At 44.9% G+C, this 23,980-nt stretch overlaps 1 protein-coding gene across 1 annotated transcript in view; it reads left to right on the top strand.

The window, feature by feature from the left end:
* The window catches only part of CCDC148 (coiled-coil domain containing 148), a 140,722-nt gene that overhangs the window by 40,601 nt on the left and 76,141 nt on the right, over window positions 1–23,980 (top strand). Inside the window, exons 7-8 of the mRNA XM_015411564.1 lie at window positions 10,980–11,118; window positions 13,171–13,377. Coding sequence (XP_015267050.1) covers window positions 10,980–11,118; window positions 13,171–13,377 — 346 coding nt within the window. The remainder of the gene's footprint in view (window positions 1–10,979; window positions 11,119–13,170; window positions 13,378–23,980) is intronic.

The following is a 23,980-nucleotide window of genomic DNA, read 5'->3' as shown; positions in this document are numbered from 1 at the left end:
TCAGTCCTCGTGGCTCCACCCCGCCTGCGCCGTCCATGCTCCCGTGTCCTCCTGGCTCCGCCTCTCCACCGACGTCTGTTCCGCCTCCGATGTTGTGCCCGGGCACCATCTTTTCGCCACTCGCCGCTTGCCACTTCGCTGTCCACCGGGCTCCGACGCTCCAACAGCCCCCGCAACGGGGGAGGGTGCCCCCTACCCTCTAAGGTAGGTTCCCATTTATCTACTTGCGCATTTTTTGATGGTAGTTGGCGCTTTCGAACCGCTGGGTTAGCGGGAGCTGGGACAAGGGCCAGGTGCTCACTCTGGCCGCGGCGGGTTTCGAACAGCTGTAGCAGCTGTTCATGGATGTTACAAGAAGGCATTTAAGCAGCCAGTTTTTGATCCATAAAAGGACTTGTCCTTTTATCCCATGATTTTTGAGCTTACTTAGGAGTCTTTGATGAGGAACTTTATCAAAAGCTTTCTGGAAGTCAAGGTAAACAATATCTATTGTTTACCACTCTAATGGCAGAAAGTGAAGAGGACCTAAAGAGCATCCTGCTGAGGGTAAAAGAGGAGAGCGCAAAGGTTGGCTTGAAACTCAACATCAAAAAAACTAAGATCATGGCATCCGGCCCCATCACTCCTTGGCAAATAGAAGGAGAAGTTGTGGAAGCAGTGACAGACTTCACGTTCCTGGGATCCAAGATCACTGCAGATGGTGACTGCAGCCATGAAATTAAAAAATGCCTGTTCCTTGGGACGAAAGCAATGGCAAACCTAGATAGCATAATAAAAAGTAGAGAAATCACCCTGCCAACAAAAGTCCATATGGTGAAAGCAATGGTATTCCCAGTAGTACTGTATGGCTGCGAGAGTTGGACTATAAGGAAGGCTGAGCACCAAAGAATAGATTCTTTTGAATGATGGTGCTGGAGAAGACTCTTGAGAGTCCCTTGGACTGCAAGAAGATCAGATCAGTCAATCCTAAAAGAAATCAACCCTGACTATTCCCTGGAAGGCCCGATACTGAAACTGAAGCTCAAATACTTTGGCCACCAAATGAGAAGGGAGCACTCACTGGTGAAGACCCTGATGCTGGGAAAGACTGAAGGTCAAAGAAGACGGGGACGGCAAAGGATGAGATGGTTAGACAGGGTCATAGATGCAACGAACATGAAATTGAGCAAACTTCAGAGGACGGCGGAAGACAGGAAGGCCTGGCGTGATCTGGTCCATGGGGTCGCGAAGAGTCGGACTTGACTGTGCTACTGAACAACAACAAAACAAGCAATGAGATGCCCCAGTGGCAGTTCTACATGGTTTATTTTCTTTTGAATATAAATTATATTTACAGATATACAGGCAGAACATACATTAACCAAGTTAACTTTGGTTGAAAATGATCATCTATCTAATTAAACATAAATGCTTCATCAACATTTCTAATTTCATAAAGAGGTTGTAGAAAGATATACAATAAACTTCTTTTTGAATATTCCAGAGCACATTAACAATCTATTTTCCCCCTTTCTGTGTCTCAATAGAAAGCCTTGTTTAGGACCCGCCCCCCCCAATTTAGAGTCAGAGTCTGCCTCAGAGGATCCAGCCTCTCCTTTTTCTTCGCTCTCTTTGGCATCATCGGTTGCACCTTCTCCTGTTGGACTGCTATGTTGTCGCAAAAATTCACAAGCCTTTTCAACAGAGTCAATCCTTTCTTTACCATTTGCATATCTGAAGATTAGTCCCTCAGGTGTTAACCATCTGTAGGCCACGTCATGTTTTTGTAGAAATAGAGCCAAGTCTCTATATTTCCTTCTTTTTCTTCTTATCTCAAATGAACATCTTTCGGTATTCTTATATCTTGGTCTTTTTTCTTCAATGTGGCTCCATTGGATGCTTAGTTGATCTCTCACTTTTCTTTGAGAGAATCTTATTGTAACTTCCCCTGGCAGATTATTCTTTCTAATAAATTCTGAATACGAAATTCTGAATACGATCTATTGACTGTATCTATTTCGCTTTGAAGTTGATCCGATGTCATCTCTGCCATGGGCACAAGTGCATCGCCGACAATCTGTCTTAGATTCTCTCCTTTCTCTTCCTGGATACCTTGAAGTCTTAAGACATAGCTTGCTGTTTCCATTTGAAGCTGTAATACTCAAGACTCTTCGACTTGACACTTTCCCCCCAGTGCCTGCAGTTTTTTGTCCATCTTTTTTGAGTTGGTATCAATCTCTTTAAGCTCCTGCTCCATTTTTCGATTTTCTGCATGTTTGCAGCCATTTGTTCTTGTTGTGTGTCCAGCTTGTTATCAATTGCCGTGATTTTCTCCAGCAGAGGGCGAAGTGCTTCCAATAAGAACCTTTGAAGTTCCGCTGTTCAGTCCTGTCTAGGAGCAGAACTCGCAGGACTGGAACTTCCAGGAAGAAGCTTTTCTTTCGCTTGTTTATCTCTAGAGTCCTTCACCGTCAGCAGCACCATGTTTGAGAATTGTTTACTTTTATCAAAAGTTTGGCAAAGTCTCTGGAAGTTCTTTTGTAATGCGGTAAGCTCTTACAGTCTCTTTATTTTATTCCTGTCGCTTTTTGTAGTAGGGCCTCCTTTTTGTAGCTAAAATTGCCTGTAAACAGTTCTTTTTTTATATATAAATATATTTATTGGGTTTTCATGCTCAGGTGGGACGGAGCTCAAGCCCGAGCTCCTGCCCATCGTCGCGCCATTCCGGAAGTGCCTCCCTGTAAACAGTTCTTAATGGAGGGGAGTCCCCTCCTCGTTTTCTTTTGGGAGAGCCCTACGCTTTTTCATTGTTCTCGCTTATACTTAAACTCACATTTTCAATGATTGCTCGCTTGTGTCTAATATCACTTGATCACCAAACACTTGCTCCAGTGTGCTGATCTTGTTTTCCCATACGGGACGCTCCACGGTGGGACCGTTGGGGCTTGGAGTAGCCCCCCACGCCAGCTTTTCATGCTGGGAGGGAGCTCTCTAGCGCCCCATGGCTGGGAGCCCTTCTCCCGGGCTCCTGGGGTGGTGCAGATGATCGCGCCCCCTCCCAGCCGTGGGCGCTGGCAGACTTCTCCTGGAGGTCTAGGAGAAAGCTACTGCCATGGCAATTGCCGAAACCGGAAACCATCTTATTTTCTTATATACACATATTGTACTGAATGAAGGCGTAACCTGATTGATAAGCCCAATCAGCTATTCCAGTTATAAAAAGCTTATGGATAAACATAGACTTCAGTTGACTATGTTAGTAGATTCTTGATGACTTTCTCCCAACTCAGCCTAGTCCAAAAGATGGCCTCTTACCTCGATATGGCTGATCTGGGCACCTGGACCCAAGGCACAGTGACAGTAAACTAATGTACTATGATGCTCCACTGGCATCCCATCATTACCGGGCTCAGTCTAAATTATTGGATATCACATATGAAGCCCTTCATGGCCTTGGACCCTCATATCTGCAGGACTGTCTCTCCCCCTATGCACTGCCACAACAGCTTTGCTCATTGGAGCAAGACCTTCAACAGGTGCCAGCCTGCAAATGGGCAAGGTCAACAACTGCCCATACAGGTGCCTTCTTCATTGTTGTCCCCGCCTTATGGAATGGTCAGCCTGAGGAGGTCAGGAGGGCTCCCGCTGTCCTGGCTTTCTGCAAACTATGCAAAATGGAATTATTCAAGAGGGCATTTCTATGCAGGCAATGGAGTTGCACTGCAGTAATTGACTTAATGTGTCATGTTAATACTTATGCTTTGCTTCAGTTCTGTTTTTAGATTTCTGATTGGCTCTACAGCCCTATTCCTGTAATAAACAAATTCCTATTTATTGAATGTCTCATCCTGTTAATCGTATTGACTCACTCTGTTGAATCTGCCTTGAGTCCAAGTTAGAAAGGCAGACTGTAAATAATGTAAATAAAATATACGTCAAGCCTTACCTTGCGAGCTCTCTTCCCCAGCATCCTGTGTGTGAGTCTATAGGTCTTCCAAATAGCTGACCTCTGTCTTCCTTTGGTAATGGCATCTTTTTAAGACATTCTGGGTCCTGCTGCTGTACTAGCCCATTTGGGGAGAGGTTGTGGTTTAGAGCATCTGCTTGGCATGCAGAAGGTCCCAGGTTCAATCCCTGACATCCTCAGTTAAAAGGAACAGATAATATGTGAAAGACCTCAGCCTGAGACCCTGTAAAACTGCTGCCAATCTAAGTAGAAGATACCAACCTTGATGGACTGATAGTTCTAGTCAGTGTTAGGCTACTTCATATTTTATGTACTACTAGACCTGATGCTCTGGTTCTGGTCTGGAAAGTATTCTTGGCTTCTGCAAGAACTCTGGTTTCAGTCTGCCTTCTGCATGGATCTTATTGAGTTGTCTTGAGGTTGGCTGTAGCCCACAGGCCCTTCTTTTTGGCCCCTGGCATCCCCCTCTCTGTGTCTACTGAATACTTGGTAAGGAAAATGCAACTGGTTAATGTAAAAGAAACAAACTGCTTTGTACAGTTATTCTTAAGGAGAACCCAGACATCAAGCTGTGTCAGCCTTGTGTTCTAATTGACTACCTTTTCTTGAGGCCTCCCTCTTTTCTCATTCTGCAATATTTTATTTTATGGTACTCAAACATAAAGACACCCGCTCACCATGGATGGAAAGTTTCCCAAACTACGTCACTCTTGCAAACAAAAAGCAAAGAAGCCACAATTGCATTCTTTTATTACATATCGGTAGCAAACACAGAAGATGACTGTGCAGAGAGCCAAGAGGTACGGGTGAAAGCAGTGAGCTGCCAAACCCTTACAAAAGGAAAACTGTGCTTCTTCCCAACAGTGATGCTCTAATAAAGTCACACACACACACAAAGAAGTGCTGTGGATGCTGGAAAAGAGGGAGAGAACACAACACATTTAATCTTTTGCAGTCAGAGTAAACATTCTACTGATTAAACAAATGTGAAGACATTAGATAGGACATGGCACTCTAGAATTTTATTAAAAGTTGTCATCTTTTGTGTTAGCGTTTTCCAGTGCTCAGAATAAAGTTTAGAATAAAGATTGTGTCCTTTAATCTCTTTTTACTGGAACTGTAATGACAAACGGCATCCCCCCCTACTTTAAAAAAAACCCTTTTCCAGGATAAAAACCAGACTTCAGATATCCTAGCTTGAAATAAAAAATGTAGATATCCACCCAGAAAACGTCCTAGGAATGACTGATTTTCATTTTTATTACAGCATCTCATGAAACTGTATGCGGAATTCTTAAGGGTTCTGATGTGTGTTCTTTGTGAAGCTAAGGTTGTTATACACGTTTCTGTTTTCCCAGTTGGAGAGCTGACAAATGAGCAATGCACGTAACTTGTAAGACTTTGAATAATGATTATCACACATTGCAAAAGTGATCTTGCTAATGGTTTAGAAAACTGACACTACAAACTTGTGTTGTTAATTCTTGGAAAGTCGATTTGGATGTCTGATGTTCTGTTAACATGTCTAGAAAATACAAGGATGCATTCTCTTCTCTGAAGCTCTCAGCCCCTTGAAACGGAGAAACCTTTCAAGGGGCTGGGAGGGAGGGAGGGAGAAAATTTAAGCACTGCATTTATATAGATTCTGTAATGTCATGAGCTGTTGGGATGTGAGCCTGCACCTGGACTCAACTCCCCACCCCCCAAGGCCCTGGAGCTGGGATACTTACCTGGTCCATGGCTGTCGGAAGGAAGGAGCTGTGGAGCAGAGGAACGGCATCCCTGAGTCCAGCTCCAGTTTCACTGAAATAGGGGCCAGCCACCCCGAGCTTGCCACTGCCATTAATGCTGGGAACCCAGTTAGTGGCCTGGTGGCGAGGAGCTGAAGTCGAAGGGCCTCAGGGCAAGTCCGGCTGAAGCTGCAAGCCATCTGCAAGGATAGAAGATCTGCTGAGGCAGCAACTCAAGACAGACTTCCCACGGCCCTGTCTGATGATGTCATCAGCCAGTCTTGGGGAACAGGCTGATTGCTTAAGGCAGCCTAGAGAATCCCTGGGAGCTTGCTAGCCGCTGATTAAAGAGGGCTCCCTGGCCCAAAGAAACAAGCATGGCTGGGCTAGACGGAGGTGCAGGGGGAATTTAATGAATGGGGAGAGGTTGCTGACTGGCTCCCCTAGGGTGGAGGAGGCAGGGCAAAGTCAGCAGGGAGAAATACGAAGATGGCTCCAGAGGCAGACTGGGGAGGAAGGAATCTGCACAATGCCAAGCAATGAGGCTGAGTGCTACTCCAGGGGAGAGGGAGGAAGGACCTATGGCACATAGCTGGCATCCTGCCAAATGTAGTTCTGAGGCCTGAGAGGAACCTGTGAAGAGAACACAATGGCAGAGAGGACAGAGGGCAAACTCTCCTCAAAGGGGGGGGCACTCACAAGAGCGCTAAAGGAGAAATGGAAGGAACACACACTGCAGACACAGTCAGTTATGGATATAAACCACCAAACATTTTACCTGAAGCACTATTTAATTACTTTTAGAATATTTAAACTCTGCCTTTCATTTACAGCTCAAGGTGGCTGAGAATTCTAAAACAAAGCCATGCCTAATAAAATAAAACCCCAAATAAAACCACTACCACCCCAAGAAAATGGTTCCCATTGCTTGACATTAATCAGGCCGCCACATTCGGAACAAGTTGCAGTTTCTAGGTTATCTTCAATGGGAGCTTCATGGGTAATACTAGAGCCAACAGAAAGATCACCAAGTGGTGATGTTTTAGGTCTAATAAAGCCCTAATGCTGGCTCAGCCTGTGCTCCTTTAGCTGTACAACATCCTCTGAATCTATTTTTGCTGTCATTATCCCCAGTGAGTTATAAAGGCTGCATTCCAAGTGTCACAAACTCTATGATGGGAATGAACATGCCTTGGCCCTGTTCACACGAGAGGTTTTGGACCAGGAGAGGGACGGATCGGGGCCGCAGCAAACGGGCGCGATCCCACAGCAACATCTGGGAATCGTGCTGTGCCCGTTCCCAATCCGCCCCTCCCGGCCAAACCCCGCAGCAAAAAAGAACCACCTACCTAGGTGGTTCTTTCCGAAAGGCCGCATCACTGCCGGCCATGGGATCGCTGGCGCGTCTTTCCGCCGGTGCATCCCCGCCCCCCGGGCGTACTGCGCATGCTCGAGCATGCGCAGTTTGGCAGCCTCCCCCTCCCAATTGTCTCTTCCTCCCCGGCATCTGATCGTGCCGGGGAGCAACGGCGCCGCGGCTCAGGGGATCATGGGATCCCGCTGCGGCGTCTCTTTTAAAAGCCGCACTTTGGCCAGTGTTTTCCCTGCCGTGTGGCAGGGACCCTTGTTTGCCAAATTTGTGTGCCCCCTCCCTACTCTCCTAGCATTCATCTAGGGTGGCCAGGTAGCCTGTTTTGGCAGGCAACCTCCCACCTTCTGGCTTGGTCCCCTGCTGCCCTGTGATAGGGTGACAGGAGGGGAATGGGGGGGATGAAATGGCATCCCACAACACCGTGACATTACTTCCAGCATTGCCGCACACCCTAGGATTCTCTCGAAACACTGTGGTTTTTACACAGACCGAAGTGATGTCACTGCATTGCAGGATGTTATTTTGATAAATATCTCCTCCCCCCAGTCTCTTAAGGACTGTCAGCCAAGGACTGGCAACCCTACGTGCAATGCACCATAGTGAGTTCATGGTTTGGGAAGTCTTGAATCAGACCCTAATTTGCCATGATATGCAAATGCAGGTTCCCACAAAGCAGAATTTTTGTTTATAATACCAGTTTGTGGGAAGGAAAAGACCTCCAGTTTGCCCAGGTGACTGTATTGGATATGATGGCAAATTAGAACTTGATTCAGTGTTACCAGACCCACAAATTCAATCGCACTCCTCATGTTACCACAGCAAGAAGCAGAATTTATTTAGATCTTAACTTCCTGATTTTCTTAATAGTGGGGGCCCACCAGTGGCTTCCAGCATTGTTATCTCCTCCTCCATTTCATCCTCACAGTAATAACCCTTTGAGGCAGGTTAAGCTGAGAGAGACTGACAGTCCCAGGTTCACCCAGAGAGCTACCATGGCAGAGTCAGGCTTTAAAATTGGGTTTCACTGATCCAAGCCCGACAGTCTAACCACCATGTGTTTCTTTCATGAACAAACAAGTTGGTAATGATGCCTGTATTCAACCAAGTGTGTTCTACGTTTATCCCACAAAAGTTCCTGTTTGCATAACAGTTCTTCCCTAGAAATGTAACAAAAGCTTAAAATCTTTTGGCAAAACCCTTTTATTTCTGCCAATCCATTTAAACAAACTGTTGTATGCTCTCTTGGCAGTCCTACTACTTTCACAGCTGCTTTCATATGACATGTCTGGTGTGTTCCTTTCCATTTTATCTGAATGCATCTTTACATCTTTATGCTTCTATGTAATAATCATGTCAAGGTGTGATCCTATGCATTGTTGTTTGGGAGTAAACCCCACTGAACACGGTAGGGACCTCCTTTTGAGCAAATATGCAGCAAATCAATCTTCACATCTTGCTGAGGCTGGATATGAAGTCATCTGCTTGTGGTTTATTTTATTTTTTTTGTCCTTTCATTTTTCTAGCCAATAAACTTTTTTTCCCCTTGTAAAAGCTCTCTGGTTTCTGTAAATAATGGTTCTGTCTTTTGTGTTTCTGATTTTTCCAGGAGTAGAAGTTGGAAATGAAATGTCAGTTTCTGGGAGGAGGAGAATCATTAGCAATCTCCGGGGCGGGGGGGGGGGGACGGAAGAAAGAGGGACATCTATTTAAAAATATCCAAACATAGCATTCTTCAAGAAGGAATTCTTAGTCTATTGTTAATGAGATACTATTATGTAAGGCAGAATTTTGTAATCTCTTATGGAAAGGACTGGAATGAGAACAGAGTCTCCACGGCAACTGGGAGCATAATTTATACTTGATCCTAAACATGTTTAATTGAAAGTAGGGCATAGTTATTTCAGTGGGACTTATTTTCCACGTTTATTTAGGACCAGGATACTATAGCAAGAAGCTCCAGGAAATGAATAGGGATATGTGGTGATCATCATTTGGTAGAATGGGAAGACTCTGGCAAGAAGCAGTTTTCTAATTCTCATCTGCCCCCAAATTATGTAAAATTGGTATATATTTGAGAACCAAAATTTCACCTGCTCTGCCTTATTTTTGGACTGGCCTTGTGCTTGCGTATGCACATCATAAGTACATAGGATCTCTGGCACAGAATGCCCAGTATCACAAGTCACAGTTTGCATAGATCACAATAAAATATAGATATAATACGGTGGGTAGACAATAGTTAAATAAATAAATAAGTACAGTTATTATTAAAATTCTTCAATATGCAAAACTTTCTGATGGATTTTATAAGCTGCTGCACAAAACTTTGCACTAAGAGCTGAAATCTATGGGTTTTTATCTATAAGTAACATTCTGGCATATACCAAATCTGAATGACCAAGATGTCTTCTAAGAAAAGGAAGAATAGACTTAGAGCAAATGTCTTGATAAAAAGGGCAGTGAAGTAATACGTGTTCTATAGTTTCAGTCTCCCCTGAACTACAGGGGCAAAGCTTATCTGCCTTGGGAGCCTTTTTGCATTGCCCTTCCAGAACCGCAGAAGGGTGTGCTTGCCATCTGGCAAGGGAAAATGCCTTCCATTGAAAAGGAATCTCCAGTTAGGAGAGATAAGCAGCTGGGGCAAATGCCCAAAACTATGCATTGATGCTCTTCAAAATCAGACATGGAAAACCATACGGGTCAGGTCAGTGTTCTACCAATTGCTTCTAATGTAAAGGTGTGAGATTGGGCTCCAGGCACCAGGAAACACTGTCCCCCCCCCTCCCCGAGATGCATACAATTGTGTATGATTTGAAGTGAATTTAAGTTAATCTATACCATCTCTCAAACTTGAGCACATTTAACAAACAGGAAAACCATGCTCTCCTAGTGTGTCTTTGTTTTTGTATTCCCTTTTATTTTATGACCAGCTTTAATCTTAGGAAGGGTGTGTCACTTAGAACAATTCCTGGAATGGCCAGGGAAAGCGGATGCTTTCTGTATCCAGAGTCCTTCATGGATACAACATTTATTTGTTTTGCTTGGCTGCAAGCCACTTCCTTTGTTGTATCAGCACTTCTTCTCTAAGCTGCTGTATGTCAGGCCAGTTTGGTGGTAATGTTTTTCTTCTTTTTGTTAAAAAAAAAGTCTGCTTTTACAATGCAATATTAAGCAGCGTTCAGTTCAGGGCTTCCCATTGTCTATTATGACAAGACAGTTTGTATTTCCATGACTGTCTTTTTTTAAAAAAGAAGCTAAACAGTTTAGTTCTAGCAGAATTATGCTAGAGTGGTACTGAAAAGTGCAGATTCTTCTGTTAAGAAGATCCTCATAGTTTCATGTTAGCCTATGTCTTGCAAAAGGTGAGGACCGTTTAATATTTGAATAGCAGGCACAGCAGGTCCTTTATCCATGACTCACTTTCAGCTTCACCATTTATTCTGCTCTTATGCCTGCCAGAAATGGAATACCGGTTCAGCTCTCTCTCTGCCCCCTGCCACCTTAATTCAGGCTGATTTAAAAAATACTCTATCAAAAACTGCACAGGGAAAGTGGAGGTATATGTGAGTAATGACACAGGAATTAGCCAATATGTTAAACTTCTCAATTCGTGTTGCATTGAAAGCTTGCACAACTGTTTTTTCTTCTTCTTCTTCAGAACATGCCCCTGGGCAGGAAAAACAAAAGTCACATTTGTATTGAACATAGGAAGGGCCCACTCAAACTAGGCCCTCTGCTCTTAAAAATAGGTCCAAGTTCTTCATATAAAGATATTGATACATGGTGTTTTCCTTCTGCCAGGGCAGAATCCCATTATATCCTTCCATAATGTTAGGATTAATCAGCTTCAAAGGGAGTGGATCATTATTTTTCTTTTAATCTATTTTATGCTAAAAGCTAACATTTGGTTTTCCCCTTTCTACTTTTACAGCTATTTCCCACTGAGTGAGGAAGATCTCTGGGTATATGTGGTAGTGGTTGATCAATACCCAAGCGACCTTCAAGGCAGAAGAACACTCTACTTAGATATGTTGCAGAAACTTCTTCCTCACAAGACTAGGCAAAATCTAGTAAGTTATAATGGTTATCGTTTTATTTGAATATTGTGACATGCAGTCAGGTTACACTTTCAATAGACATCAGTCTCCCAACCTCCATTTTCCCATTGCAGTCATCCTTTTAGGTAGGTTAGGCTGAGAGGAAACGACTGGCCGAAGGTCATCCCATGAGTTTCCAAGGTAGACATTTGAGATCCTGGGTCTTCCAGGTCCTGGTCCGACACTTGAACCACTACACCAAGCTGGCTGATTGCCCAACATTTAGACCATTGAGCATCCCAAATAAATGGTTTATTAATGTATGGTTTTAAAAAATAATTGTAAGCAACCAGAACCATGAAACTATAATTTATGTTATAGTTATACTTTGGCTACAGTCAGACAAGCTGTTTGATCTGATGTCATTGCTGTTTCCTTCTTGATTTAAAATGCATGATCAGATAGCATCGTCTGTATCCCGTTCCCCAGTCATCAACCTCCCATTCTCACCCATCCCTGAATCAGTGTTTTCTGACAGCGGACAAAGTCAGAGGTCTGTGGATTGTCTGGTTTCACCCTGCATTTCCAGATGTCTGAACTCTCCATAGTGGTCTCAAGCCAGATGGGAAGTCTGCACCCTCCCTTCTATTTCTGTTCCTCCCCCTCCCCAAGTCAGCAATATGCGGATCTCTGCCACAGGTTTGTGAGGCACCGCTTGTGTGTTCATGTGCTTCAATGTTTTGTTGGGATCAGGAGCCCCCGGGAGAATTGTTTGTGAGTGACAAATTCAAGAAAAAAGCCCCTTTCTGTCATTTCTTGGGGTGGGACAGCAGTGGAAATAGTCCCTATTTAGGCTCCCATATCAGCAGCCCTGAAACTTTACTCCAAGCCACTTCATAATATTGCTCTGGTGGAACAGCTCTATGGGGAGTGAAAAATGGAAAACTTCCCTATGAAAGAGTAAGATCAGGTGGGAAAGGGAGTGATTTCTGGTGGAGAAACATAGTTGTATAGGAACCAATGATCACAGTACTTGGCAGAAGTTTTGCGGAGCTGTCAAAAAGGAGTGGTGCTTCGAATAAATGCTTCTGCACGCCCCCCCCATTTTAAAAAAAGGATGCTGCCTGAGTGCCTGCTCCATGGTTACCATGCAGCAGTAATCTGATTGGCTGAAACAGTGAGTGCGCGGTGAGACAGGATAAGGGTGGCGTGTTTGGACAAAACTCTCCAGAAAAATAACACCAGATAAATTAAAAGAGCCACCAGACCATGCTAAGCCTGATGATGACTGACCACAGCCTATGTTTCTACTTCTCTATAAAAGGTATTTCTTCAATTGAGTGTATCTGTTTTAATTTATATCCCTCCTCATTCCCAAAGCTTAGAAGTCACAGAAACACTCAGTCACTTTTTAAGCAGTAAAACATGCAAATAACAGCTTCCCCTCAAGGCAGTCCCAAAACATTGAAATACCAGCTGGCTATGCCAGAACCAGCTACAAGCATATTGTCATATCACTTGTGTTTAGCTTGATTTTCTATTGTGAAACTACACTCGTTTGTTATACTTTTTTTTGCGGTTAATTGGATTGATCCATGAGATTACTCTGGAAAGAGAACTGCTTATTTCCATACCTTGCAATCATCCTCTTTCCTTTCTGTGGATAATGCTTTTTCATTCCTTTGGTGCCTTGTGGATGTGACCTTCTGTAAATAACAGTGTCTTGGGTTGGAGAGACTGCTGTGAGGAAGACCGTTTTTATATGGGTTCTAAAAACGTCCTTTTTAATGGCTCTTTTGTTGTAACCTTGACCAGTGTTCCCTCTAAGCTGAGCTAGTGTGAGCTAAGCTCACAGTTTTTTAGCCTCCGGCTCACACGTTTTTGTCTTAGCTCAGGAAGGAGGGCTCCAGAACTAGCTAATTTATGCAGCAGCCAAATCGCTCGCTCATGACTTTAATGCCAGTAGCTCACAAAGTAGAACTTTTGCTCACAAGATTCCACAGCTTAGAGGGAACATTGACCTTGACCCATCAAGATTCAGTTTGTAGTGTTTATGAGTTGATAATTATGCTGTGTGTGTTTTAGGTTGCTCATGAAAGAGCTTGGGACCACTATCGGTTCACTTGGAATCAGTGGAGAGCACTGATGTTCAACTGGATCCAGGCTAGAAAAGCATTTTCACAGAAGGCGGTAATGACTCTTGAGGAAGCTTGTGCTGCTCATGAGACAGAAATTATGTTGGCTAATAATAGAAGGCAACAACAGGAAATATGTGCGGATCTCAAAGAAAAGGTAGGCTCAGTTACATAACCACACATAAATCTGTATTGCTAATTGTATCCTGGTTTGTTCAATATTTGCCTGAAGAAAAAAAAGGTTACTTAAGCTTTTATATGAGTTTCCCCCCCTAAAATGGACACAGATTGCTTTATACTCATAGCTAATAATCTGCTAATTCTTGCAGACAGCATTTTTGATTACACGCTTTTGGGTAAAATATTTGATTTGTTCTGCTAGAGGATTTGTATACAATTTACTTTGACTGTTTTCCTCTTGTACGTTTGAGACTTTATATTAAAGGACCCCTTTTGCTTCAGTTGAACTCACATCTGTGGAATCACAATTGTGCAGAAATGTGTTTCCTCTTACTAATATATTCTTGTTTTCACTTCTTAATCAAACCCTGTGATAGTTTATATTAGTTTAGCACATCCTGGCTTATTTTCACTTATCTCCCTCCCCAGCCCAAATAACAAGCATGCTGGAATAACGAAATTACCATTAGAAAGAGGGAAAAGATAATATGATGTATGTTTGTACCAGCACTAACTTTGGGTGTGTAAAATGTAATTCTAAGAGAATGACTGGAATTGCATATTAATCTTGGACATAACTAAAGAGACTATTTGGGGGGGGGGCAGTATGGTGGGGAAGAGAGAGTGGAAGAGGTATATGATGACCTAGCCCATTTCCCTCCCACAGAGGCAAGATTTTCCGTACCTTTTTCTCTACCTTTCTGAGTGATTTTCACCTTTTCTGAAGAACTGTGGCTGTCCCACCCTGTCACAGTATGAAAGTTCGTTGCTGGCTCAGCCCAGGAACTTTAGCGAAGGGACAATGCCTCCCTCTTTAACTACTGAAGTGGTATCCAAGGCTTTTAAAAGTTCAAAATATTTTATTCAACATAGAGGGGAAAGGTAAAGTGAAATCAGGGGTAAAAGGTCTGAGGTAAATCGATATAGGCACAGGCTACAATTCATATGTTTCGAGCAATTGAGAGTTTCTTAAGTTTTTCACAGTGACGGGCAGAGCGATCCTGTGCCATGCCCATGCCGCGGCAGCTGGTCATTGCGTAACTATGGGAGTGGTAGTCCATTCCCTATGGGTATGAGTTATGCAGCGACCAGCAGGTGAAGTCATTGGGTTCACAGTATTTTATGACCATAACTGGGGTAGCATCTATAGCAGGGGTGGCCAAACTGCGGCTCAGGAGCCACATGCGGCTTTTTGTGCAGCTCCCGGCAGGGCGCCTGGAGAAGCAAAGGGGAGGGCATGCCTCCCCGATTGGTCTTCCCTTCCCCAATCAGTGTTCCTCTCCCTGGGTAGGCTTGAGGTAGGGGGGCAAGCAGAGAAAGGAAGCAAATTTAACTTTAAATTTAAATCCTTTCCAAACCCCCCCCCCCCCGCCAGTTTGGAGAAGGCATTTGTCTCTTTAAATCCCTTCTCCAAGCCAAGCCAGCTGGTGTGGGGGCAAGGGGGGACTTGGAGGGCGAATTTAAAGTTAAAGTTGCTTTCTTTCCACCTCTCCCTCCCTCCCTCCCCTCATCTATTTGCTTTATTTCCACTTTCTTTTTCTCTCTCCCTTCCTCCCCCCCTTCCCCATCTATTTTCTTTTTTTTGTTTCTCTTTCAACCTCTTTCATTCTTTCTTTCCACCTCGCTCTCTTAGACAAATATAATTAGCAGACAAATAAATATGATTATCAATATCTGTTTTTACCCCTTTTGTTTTTATTTTTGGCAGCCTCATTTAATGTTAATAAAAAGCAAATTTGCACATTTTTCAGTTCAGATGTGTAATACTATCTGTTCCTATCTTGCGGCTCTCAACTATCTGACGTTTATTCTATGTGGCTCTTACGTTAAGCAAGTTTGGCCACCCCTGATGCATAGCAACCGTGCCACTGTGGTCAGTGGAGGCATTGGTGTGAAGGCAGTGGTATTTTGGTGGACAGGGCTACCAGAACCAAGCAGGGGCCATGTGGCAAGGAGTGGAGTCCAGCACCCATCTCAGGCAGGGGGCAGAGAGGGGCAGGCCACAGTTCTGCTCGTCATAAGGAGCACACACCCCACCCCCTTGAAGGGACCTGCTCCTGTTGGCAGATCCAGGCACTTGATAGTGGGGAAGGGGTTCGAGCTGTCCGCCCTGCTGGCATCTGCAGCTGCCTTGCTGCCCATACAGAGCACAGGGTCCCCAAAGGGCAGAAGGAGAAGGGGGGACTGTCATTTCCACACTATGCACTTGCTCACCGGAGGGCACCCTTCCCAGGAGCCCAGCCACATTGCCGAGCAACCCTGCCAGTGGCAGAGCAGGAGAGGGGGGGCACTAGGGTTAGCTCAGATGTGTGGGTATGCAGCACCACCCTCAGATCCCCCAATTCCCTCCTCAGTGGAGCAGAGGCGGTCTGGGAGTGGAATGACCATCATTCCAGTCTGGGCTCTGTCAGTCCAGTCCCAGAGCAATCAGTGCCCAGTAATAATGTAATATTGCAGTGGAAACCTTGCAGGTCATTTGGTATTCCTGGCTGCCAGTATGTCCAATGAGCATACCCCCGCCCAAACCTCACTCCCCTCTGAAAACACTGAGTCTGCACGCAGCACTTGCTCCCCCCAGCCATTGACTCTGGAGACCCCCATGATCCTCTGCCCCCTCAGTGTTTCCTTCACAGATGTCTTCCCCCTGGGTGACAGAAGCCCCCCTTCCTAGAGCAGACACACAGGTATGAACTCCATTCATTCACTCTGTTTATCTACCACCTTTCTCCCCCAAGTGTCTTGCATCATGCACCTCTCCTCCATTTTATGCTCACAACAACCCTGTGAGGTTGGTTACACTGAGAGTGTGCATCTCACCCAAGGCCACCCACATAGGTTCCGTGGTACAAGTGGGGATCAGAATCTGTGTCCCCCAGATCTAGTCTCATGCTCTAACTACCACCGCCAAGCTGGCTCATTCACCCTGATCACCCTCTGGACCCTCCCCCATTCACACAGCAACCTGCAAGGTGAGGGAGGGAACCTGTTGCTAGGTCAGCTTTGGAGGTACCATTGGGCCCCTGCTATGTTTGGAAGATGACTATGACCTGTGGGACCTGCACAACGATCCACAGTCACCCAAGGCCCCCGAGAGCCCTCCCTCTTAGACTTGAAGAAGTTGGATTTATGCCCCACCCTTCACTACCCAAAGGAGTCTCAGAGCAGCTCATAATCTCCTTTTCCTTCTCCTCCCCGCAACAGACACCCTGTGAGGTAGGTGGGGCTGAGACTGAGAGAGCTCTTTTGAGAACTGCTCGTGAGAGAACAGCTCTGGAAGAACTTGTAACTGACCCTAGGTCACACCAGCAGCTGCATGTGGAGGAGTGGAGAATCAAACCCGGTTTCCCCAGGTTAGAGTCCATGCTCCTAACCACTACACTAAACTGGCTTTCCCTCGGGAAGCCCTCAGGGGGAGTTATAGATGAGGAGGGAATGGGGCAGAGAGTGGTCTGGAGCTCCTGTTTATGTAGTCAAAACCAAACAGAGACACATTTGTGGCACAATTATTGAGCTGCAAACCATGGCGAGGTGTGAAGACTCCATTCACTTCCTTCACGGGGCCACAGGGAAGAGGACTGAGGATCCCCAACATGGCATGCATCTAAGTGGGATGGCATTGCATGTGGCATCTGGAAGGGCTGGCTGGGTGCCACACTCCACTAAAAGAGAAGAGCTGAAATAGGAAATTAAGCGGATCGTTGGGGAAGGCGGGACTTGACACAAGTGCCATTCTGGGCTCAGCCATAAATGTGTTGTCCTGTCAGGATCTGCAAATACAGCCCCATGGGTGGGGAGTTTGCCATAAACCCCTCTTGAGGCACATGATACTGCCATCCAAATTACACTCACCTGTCCTGTGTCGATGTGCTCATGGATTGCTGGTGATCCATCCACAGCAGCACCTGCAGCTGCTGCTCGACGCTCTAATTCTGCAAGGAAATGAGTTAAAGGGTTGCATGGCAAGCTGGGTCACTAAGTACAGTGGAGCGGCTGTCAGACACTCCCCACCACCACAGACATGCCCTGTTCTCTGCCGAGGGTGGAAAAAAGGCAAATGACAGAACATCCTCCTCCACAATATCTTTTCCCATGGCATATCAGGGGCCATGGTGTTGTGCAGCCATGGCTTGTGCCGCCCCTGCAGAAACTCAATGCTGGGCTTGAGTACCGGAGGCATTGTCATTGCACCCAGCCTCAAGCGAGGGGAACAGGGGAGCAGGTTTAGGATCCTTGTCCTTGCTTACCTGTCAGTGCTAGTTGCCCCTTTGGGTCAAGCCTCCAAAGGTGGGGTACCTGTTAGGGTTCTGAAAAGGGAGAGGTCAGTCACAGAGTATGGACTTTGCATCTCCTCCTTGGGTGTTAGCACTAAGTGCTTGCCCCGTAGTGCTAAGTGCCCTTTCTCTGCTTTTCCCACTACCAAAGTGCCTCGTTGCTTGCTCTAAGTCCGCATGGCAGGGAGCTCTGAGATGGAGTCCTGTGCTGCGTGTCCTAACTACTGAGTCGTAAGATGTCCTGGCTGAAGTTTTTGTAGGGTGGGGGGCTGCTATTGGGTGCTGGGGAAGGGACTTGGCTGCCCTGGGGAGGGAGGTGATTGGCCGAGCCTGTAGTTGGCATCCTGAGCTCCTCCTCCTCCACTTGCACCTGGCTGGATGACCTTGGGCAAGCCGTAGTTCTGATAACAGCTGTCCTTGAAAAAGGGCAGTTTGTGTCAGAGTTCTCTCAGCCCCACCCACCTCACAGGGTGTCTGTTGTGAGGAGGGGAAGGGAAAGGAGTTTGTAAGCCGCTCTGAGACACCTTTGGATAGTGAAGGGCGGGGTATAAATCCAATCTCCTCTCCTCCTCATCCGAGCCTAATTGGTGAGACTGTAGCGGCAGGAGGATGACTTGAGTTTTCAGTTCAATTGGCACCTATGGGCCACATCATGTTTTTTTTTTGTTGGTGTAAGTTTCCACCACTGGCAGGGGGCGTTCCTAGGCTGCAAAGGCTCAGGGACTGAACTAACTCTGGCCATGCCCCAAAACTGCCCACAAGCATACCAGCGCGGGGGCCTATGCTTTGGTTGCACTAATGGGCAGCCAGTGGGAGCCTACACCATCATAACTGGCCCTGACACTGCCGTATTTCAGATATACGCCAACACAAAGGTCAGCTGGCTCCCTGAGCGCTTTCAGGGGGCCCCCTTAGGATTGTGCTGTTAGAATCTTTAAAATTATTCTTTGTTTCAGTGTTTCCTAAACACTCCAGTATACTTTCTTGAGCACATTCGGCTCTTTTAGTTTCCAGAAAGCAGGGATACTCCATCCAATGCCCAAACTCCTTCAGTAAACACACTAGTACTCTTCTTGAGTTTTAATGGACTCTTCAGGATTTTAAAGGCAGTTTCTAAACACAGCAGACCAGGGATCACTCCACTCCTCAGAGCTCTCCCTTTTCCAACTGGGTAGGGAATTTCTTATTTATCACATTTTATTTATTTATTCATTCTTCTCTACTAAAAGGTCTATCCCCTTTTCTGACCTGAATGGGAGTCTTCACCTAACTACCCACTCTTCCTGCCAACTTTCCCAGTACTTTGTCCTTGTTAAACTGTTCTTAGTCAGGGTTAAGCACAAACCCTGTCAGTACTAAATCTTCTCTGTCAGGGCTAGACTCAGACTCTGTCAGTATTAGAATTGTCTCAGTCAGGGCTGAATTCAGATTCACTCTCCTTGCCATTCAGCTCTCAAGTCTTTCTCTGTTCAGCTGATGCTAACCAATCAAATTCCTTGGAGCAGCCTGTCCCTCAAGGCTCTCTGGCTCTGTGAGAAATTAACCCTTCACAGTCCATTACCTGTTTACACAGCACTTATAAGATTTTAAAGTGCAGTCCATCACAGGGTGAAATCTAAAGATGCTGGACAAAAGCATTCATTTGATACATATGATCTCTGTGTAGAAGAGGAGTCTTGCAATTGCCAAATGCATGATCAGCCAGAATCAATAGACAGCCAATAAACATATTTTGTTCTGCCAAAATTTTTGGATGCTTAAGTAAATGCTTCTGGCCTTTTACCCTGTATTAATCTAACTTTGTGCTTTCAGTATATCATCAGAATGTCTGCTATATTGGCTTCTGCTGTAATATGGTTTAAATGTGATGATGTAATTTAATTTATGTACATGTGAACCTAATAGTTCAGGACCAGTGTGGGTTTCTAGGAAGTGCAGAGGGAGGAGGGCGTAAAGAGAGAGTACATCTTGATCTCCGTTCTCCATTGCACTAGTCTCCACTTTTGGGGTAAAGGAATTCCAATCACCTGTGGGAAATAAAGCCTAAGATATCTATTGTAAAGTGCAACTACTATATATAAGTTCATTGAGACCACACTTCAAGATATATGTCACAAAGTTACATTATTTTATGATGGACTGTTGTTTAAATCCTTTAATAGATTCCATTTAAGTTCTGGATTTGCAGCTTTGCCAGTGAAAAACCTTGCCTAGAGTATTAGAAAAGTTCTTAGAGAATTTGGGTAACCTGAGTTTAACTTGGGCAAGTGTAGTTCACTTTAAGTAGTTAAAATTTAACAATATGAGTTAATATGTTATTATTTAAAACATTTCTATACCATCTTATCTCCTTGGACTAAAGGCAGCGAACAATGCAGCAACCAAGCTGCAAGGCCATAGATTCAAGGACCACTTAACAAAACTAAAACAGATTAAAATACACAGATTGCCACTTTAAAAAAATTCAAATTTGAAACACACAGGATCAGCAAACTTGCATGAAAAAAATTATCCTCCACCAAATGCTCTCTGGAATAAAATTGTCTTAACTTTCTTCCTAAATGTAACAAGTGAAGACACCCTCCTCACCCACTCTGGCAGGCCACTCTTGAGGACCAAGACCGCCATGGAAAAGGCCCCTGATCTCACTGTAGCTGTATGGAAAATCATAAGAGAGGGTACCTCTAGGACGAGGCTGCCTGAAGAGTGGTAACTGGCACAGGACAATATACTGGGAGAGGCAGTTTTATAGGGCCTTGGCTAAGGCTATAAAAGCACTAGAAAACAAAGAGGTAGCCAGCGTAGTTGATGCTTCGCTGTTCTGAGCAGCTGACCCAGAGAAAGGCCTTGCTGCAGCAGTCTTAGGGTTCCAACTTACCTGGTAATGGTAGGGGACCTCCTGGTGATGTTCTCTGTGATGCACAGAGTGGTGGTGGTGGAAATAGCACGTGGAAGTCCCTTCTGGTTGCAGAGCATAAAGTGACATCACGACACTCTAGGAATCTATGAAACTATAATGATTTTTTAAATTCCTGGAATGCAGAACATCACTTTCTGTCCTGAAATATGAAGCGATGTCATTACACTATAGGAATCTCAGAATAGTAAATGACTTCAAAGAAGTCTCTGCTCTCTCCAGAGCTCCCAGGGATTGGCAGCTGAGTCTGACATCCCTACGCATTCTGCACCAATTGGAGTTTCTGAGACATCTTCAAAGGCAGCCCTGTGCAGAAAGCACTTTAGAAGAGTCCAGCCTGGAGGTTATGGTAGCATGGATCAGCAGAGCCAGGTCAACAGAATCTAGATAAGGGGCTAGGTTACAATCTAGATGCAATTAAAAGAAGGTGTTCCTAGCAACAACACTGATCTATTTATCTATTAACAAGTCAAACTCTTAACTTTATCTACTGCAGAAAACTTAACTGCACCTAAATCTGCCAAATTAACACCAACCAGACATTCTATCTTATCAACAACCATGAACTCCATCTTGTCTGGATTAAGCTTCAACTTGTTTACCCTCAGTCACTTGACCACAGCCTCAAATAATTGTCCTAGAACCTTCATAGCTGCTTCCAGAGGATTAGATAATGAGATACAAAGCATAATGGTGACAACCCACTCCCGTGTTCTTACATAAGGAGCACTGGGAATAAAATCGACCCACACATCTGGTCACAGGATTTGACTCTGCCTTTCCTATGGTAATTCTCTGTTTCCTGTTATGGCGATCTCGCCCTCTTCCCTCCCTCGCATGCAGAATTTTTCCTTCTGTCTTCCTTTTGTAGTATGAATGGGAATATAAAGATTTTCATATATAGGTTTTTCCTTCTTGATTGTTCATATTCATATTAGTCTGGTTTTTATAGATTTATTCTTTAAGTAATATTTTATTAGGATGTTAGAAAGGCCTGTTATATAGAAGGCTTTCCTCTTGTAGGTCTGATATTGTTAGCAGACAGCATAATAGGTACAAAGTTCATGATTCTGCAGTTCTTAGGGCAAACCTTTCAATGTCTGGGTCAGATAAGATTTTAGTCTGCTATGAAGCAGAGGTCATTTCGGGGGGGAACGCGGGGGAACGCAGTTCCCCCGGGTGAGGTGCAGGGGGCGGGGCACATGACGAAGCCCCGCCCCCTGCTTCTGGCCGCCCCACTTCCAGCCCTCATTCAGCCAGGAGGAGGCAGGAGAAGAGGGAGGGTAAGTTGCTTCCTCCCCACCTCTCCCCACCCCTGCCTGCCTAGGGCCAGGGAGGGCCTTGGTGGGGCTTCCTCGCACTCCTGCTGGCCTTGCAGGTCCACCACCGGGCCCCTGATGTCAGGGGGTGTGGCATATGCTAATGAGTTATGCTAATGAGTTCCCCTAGCTCTTTTTCTACGAAATGACCCCTGATATGAAGAATCCTTGCCCATTATCATTTAGGTTAGGTTAAGTAAACACTTAGTTTGATGTAGATATGTTTCTTTATATCTGGCCAATCAGAGGATTATTACTCAAATTACCACTGTCTTTTGTAACCAATTATGCTGTTTGAATATTGTTTTCTTGATGATGTCAGTCCATGTATAAAAAATCATGTATTTCCTGAATATGTTCAGAACATGCTCAAGAAGAAGATGAAGAAGAAAAAGAAGAAAGTTGTCAATTTTTGGTTAACTATTTGGTCTAATTGTTTTCCTATTAATTGAGGCATTTTTCCTGATTATGCTGAGAAGAAAGCAGTCGGTTTTGAGGGGTCCTTTGGCCTAACTGTTTTCCATATTTCATTACAAAATACAAGAACTTCCTCCTCATTTGACTTCATTTTTGACATGGAATCTAATATGTACAACACTTTGAAAGTTCAAAATAAACAAAATGTTTTATTTAACTTGAAGAAGAAAAGGTCAGGTGGAATCAGTGTAGGATGTATAAGGTAAACCAATCATAAAACTGAGGTAAGTTTGTATTCACACAAGCTCCAGATAATTTGTTGTCAACAAGAAAGTATTTCTGCTATTCAACAACTAAACTAAATCCATTGAAGACGGAGGTCCTGTACCTAAGCCGGGCGGGAGGAGCAGAAGTGGGGATCCAACTCCGAACTCTTGACAGGGCACTGCTAACACCAGAACCTTCAGTGAAGAGTCTGGGTGTGACACTGGATGCCTCCTTATCTATGGAGGCCCAAGTCACAAATGTTGCCAGGTCGGCATTTTACTATCTTCACCAGACCAGGCAACTGGCTCCCTGCCTCTCTCCCACTGACCTGGTTACAGTGACCAATGCAATGGTCACCTATAGGCTGGATTACTGTAACTTGCTCTCTGTAGGGCTATCCTTGAATCTGATCCAGAAATTTCAGTTAGTTAGTCCAGAGTGCAGGAACATATTTAACAGCACACATACATCCGGTGCTCCGCCAGCTGCACTGGCTCCCAGTTAAATACCAGGTCAGGTTCAAGGTCTTGGTTTTTAAATCTTTAAAGCCCTGTGTGGTCTGGGACCAACATACCTGCAAGACTGTCTCTCCCCATATATCCCCAGAAGTCCATTATGCTCGATAGACCAAGATCTTTTGGTGGTCTCCAGCCCTAAAGATGTCTGCTTAGCCTCAACCAGAGCCAGAAAGCCAGTTTGGTGTAGTGGTTAGGAGCACAAACCTTAATCTGGGAGAACTGGATTCCCCACTCCACCACATGCAGCTGCTGGTGTGACCTTGGGTCGGTTGCAATTTATTTCAGACCTGTTCCCTCACGAGCAGTTTGTTAGGCTAACTGCCTTATGTACAGCAGAGGCGTTATGAAATATTAATTTCGGTGGTGCTGACCAGTGTATACAGGATGCGAATCCACCTCAGAGGAAGTCCAGTTACAAATGGAGACGAGGCTAATGTATAATGAAAGCAGTTGGTTCCTTTTATTTCCTAAATCTAATTCACATACATACGCAAACAGATTCTCACTCACACGCACATAAGATCCTCAGTATTACAGAAATAGCAAATAGTTACTTTTACACTCAATGTATGGGGAAGGGAATAGCAAATACTTATCAGAGGCTTGATCTTCCCAACGAAGAATCTATATATCTAATAGTGAAGTGGCCCCCTCTGTGCGGATATCTAAATCCGCACTTCGGGGGCACTTGGGGGGCAGGGAGAGGTTTGTGCACACGTGGGGCAGTCCCCACGTGTGCACAAAAATCCTAAATGTTGAAAAAAGAATCGGGGGGATGTTTAAATCCCCCCGAAACTCACAGAGCGTCCCCTGCGCATGCGCAGGGAATGCTCTGCGACCGAGGCTGCTGCCGCCGCCGCTTGGAAGGGAA

Source organism: Gekko japonicus, unplaced genomic scaffold, assembly GCF_001447785.1.
Source record: "Gekko japonicus isolate JY-2015 unplaced genomic scaffold, Gekko_japonicus_V1.1 scaffold6, whole genome shotgun sequence".
NCBI lineage: Eukaryota > Metazoa > Chordata > Lepidosauria > Squamata > Gekkonidae > Gekko > Gekko japonicus.
Note: the sequence above shows the minus strand (reverse complement) of the source record. Positions and strands in the feature narration are given on the sequence as shown.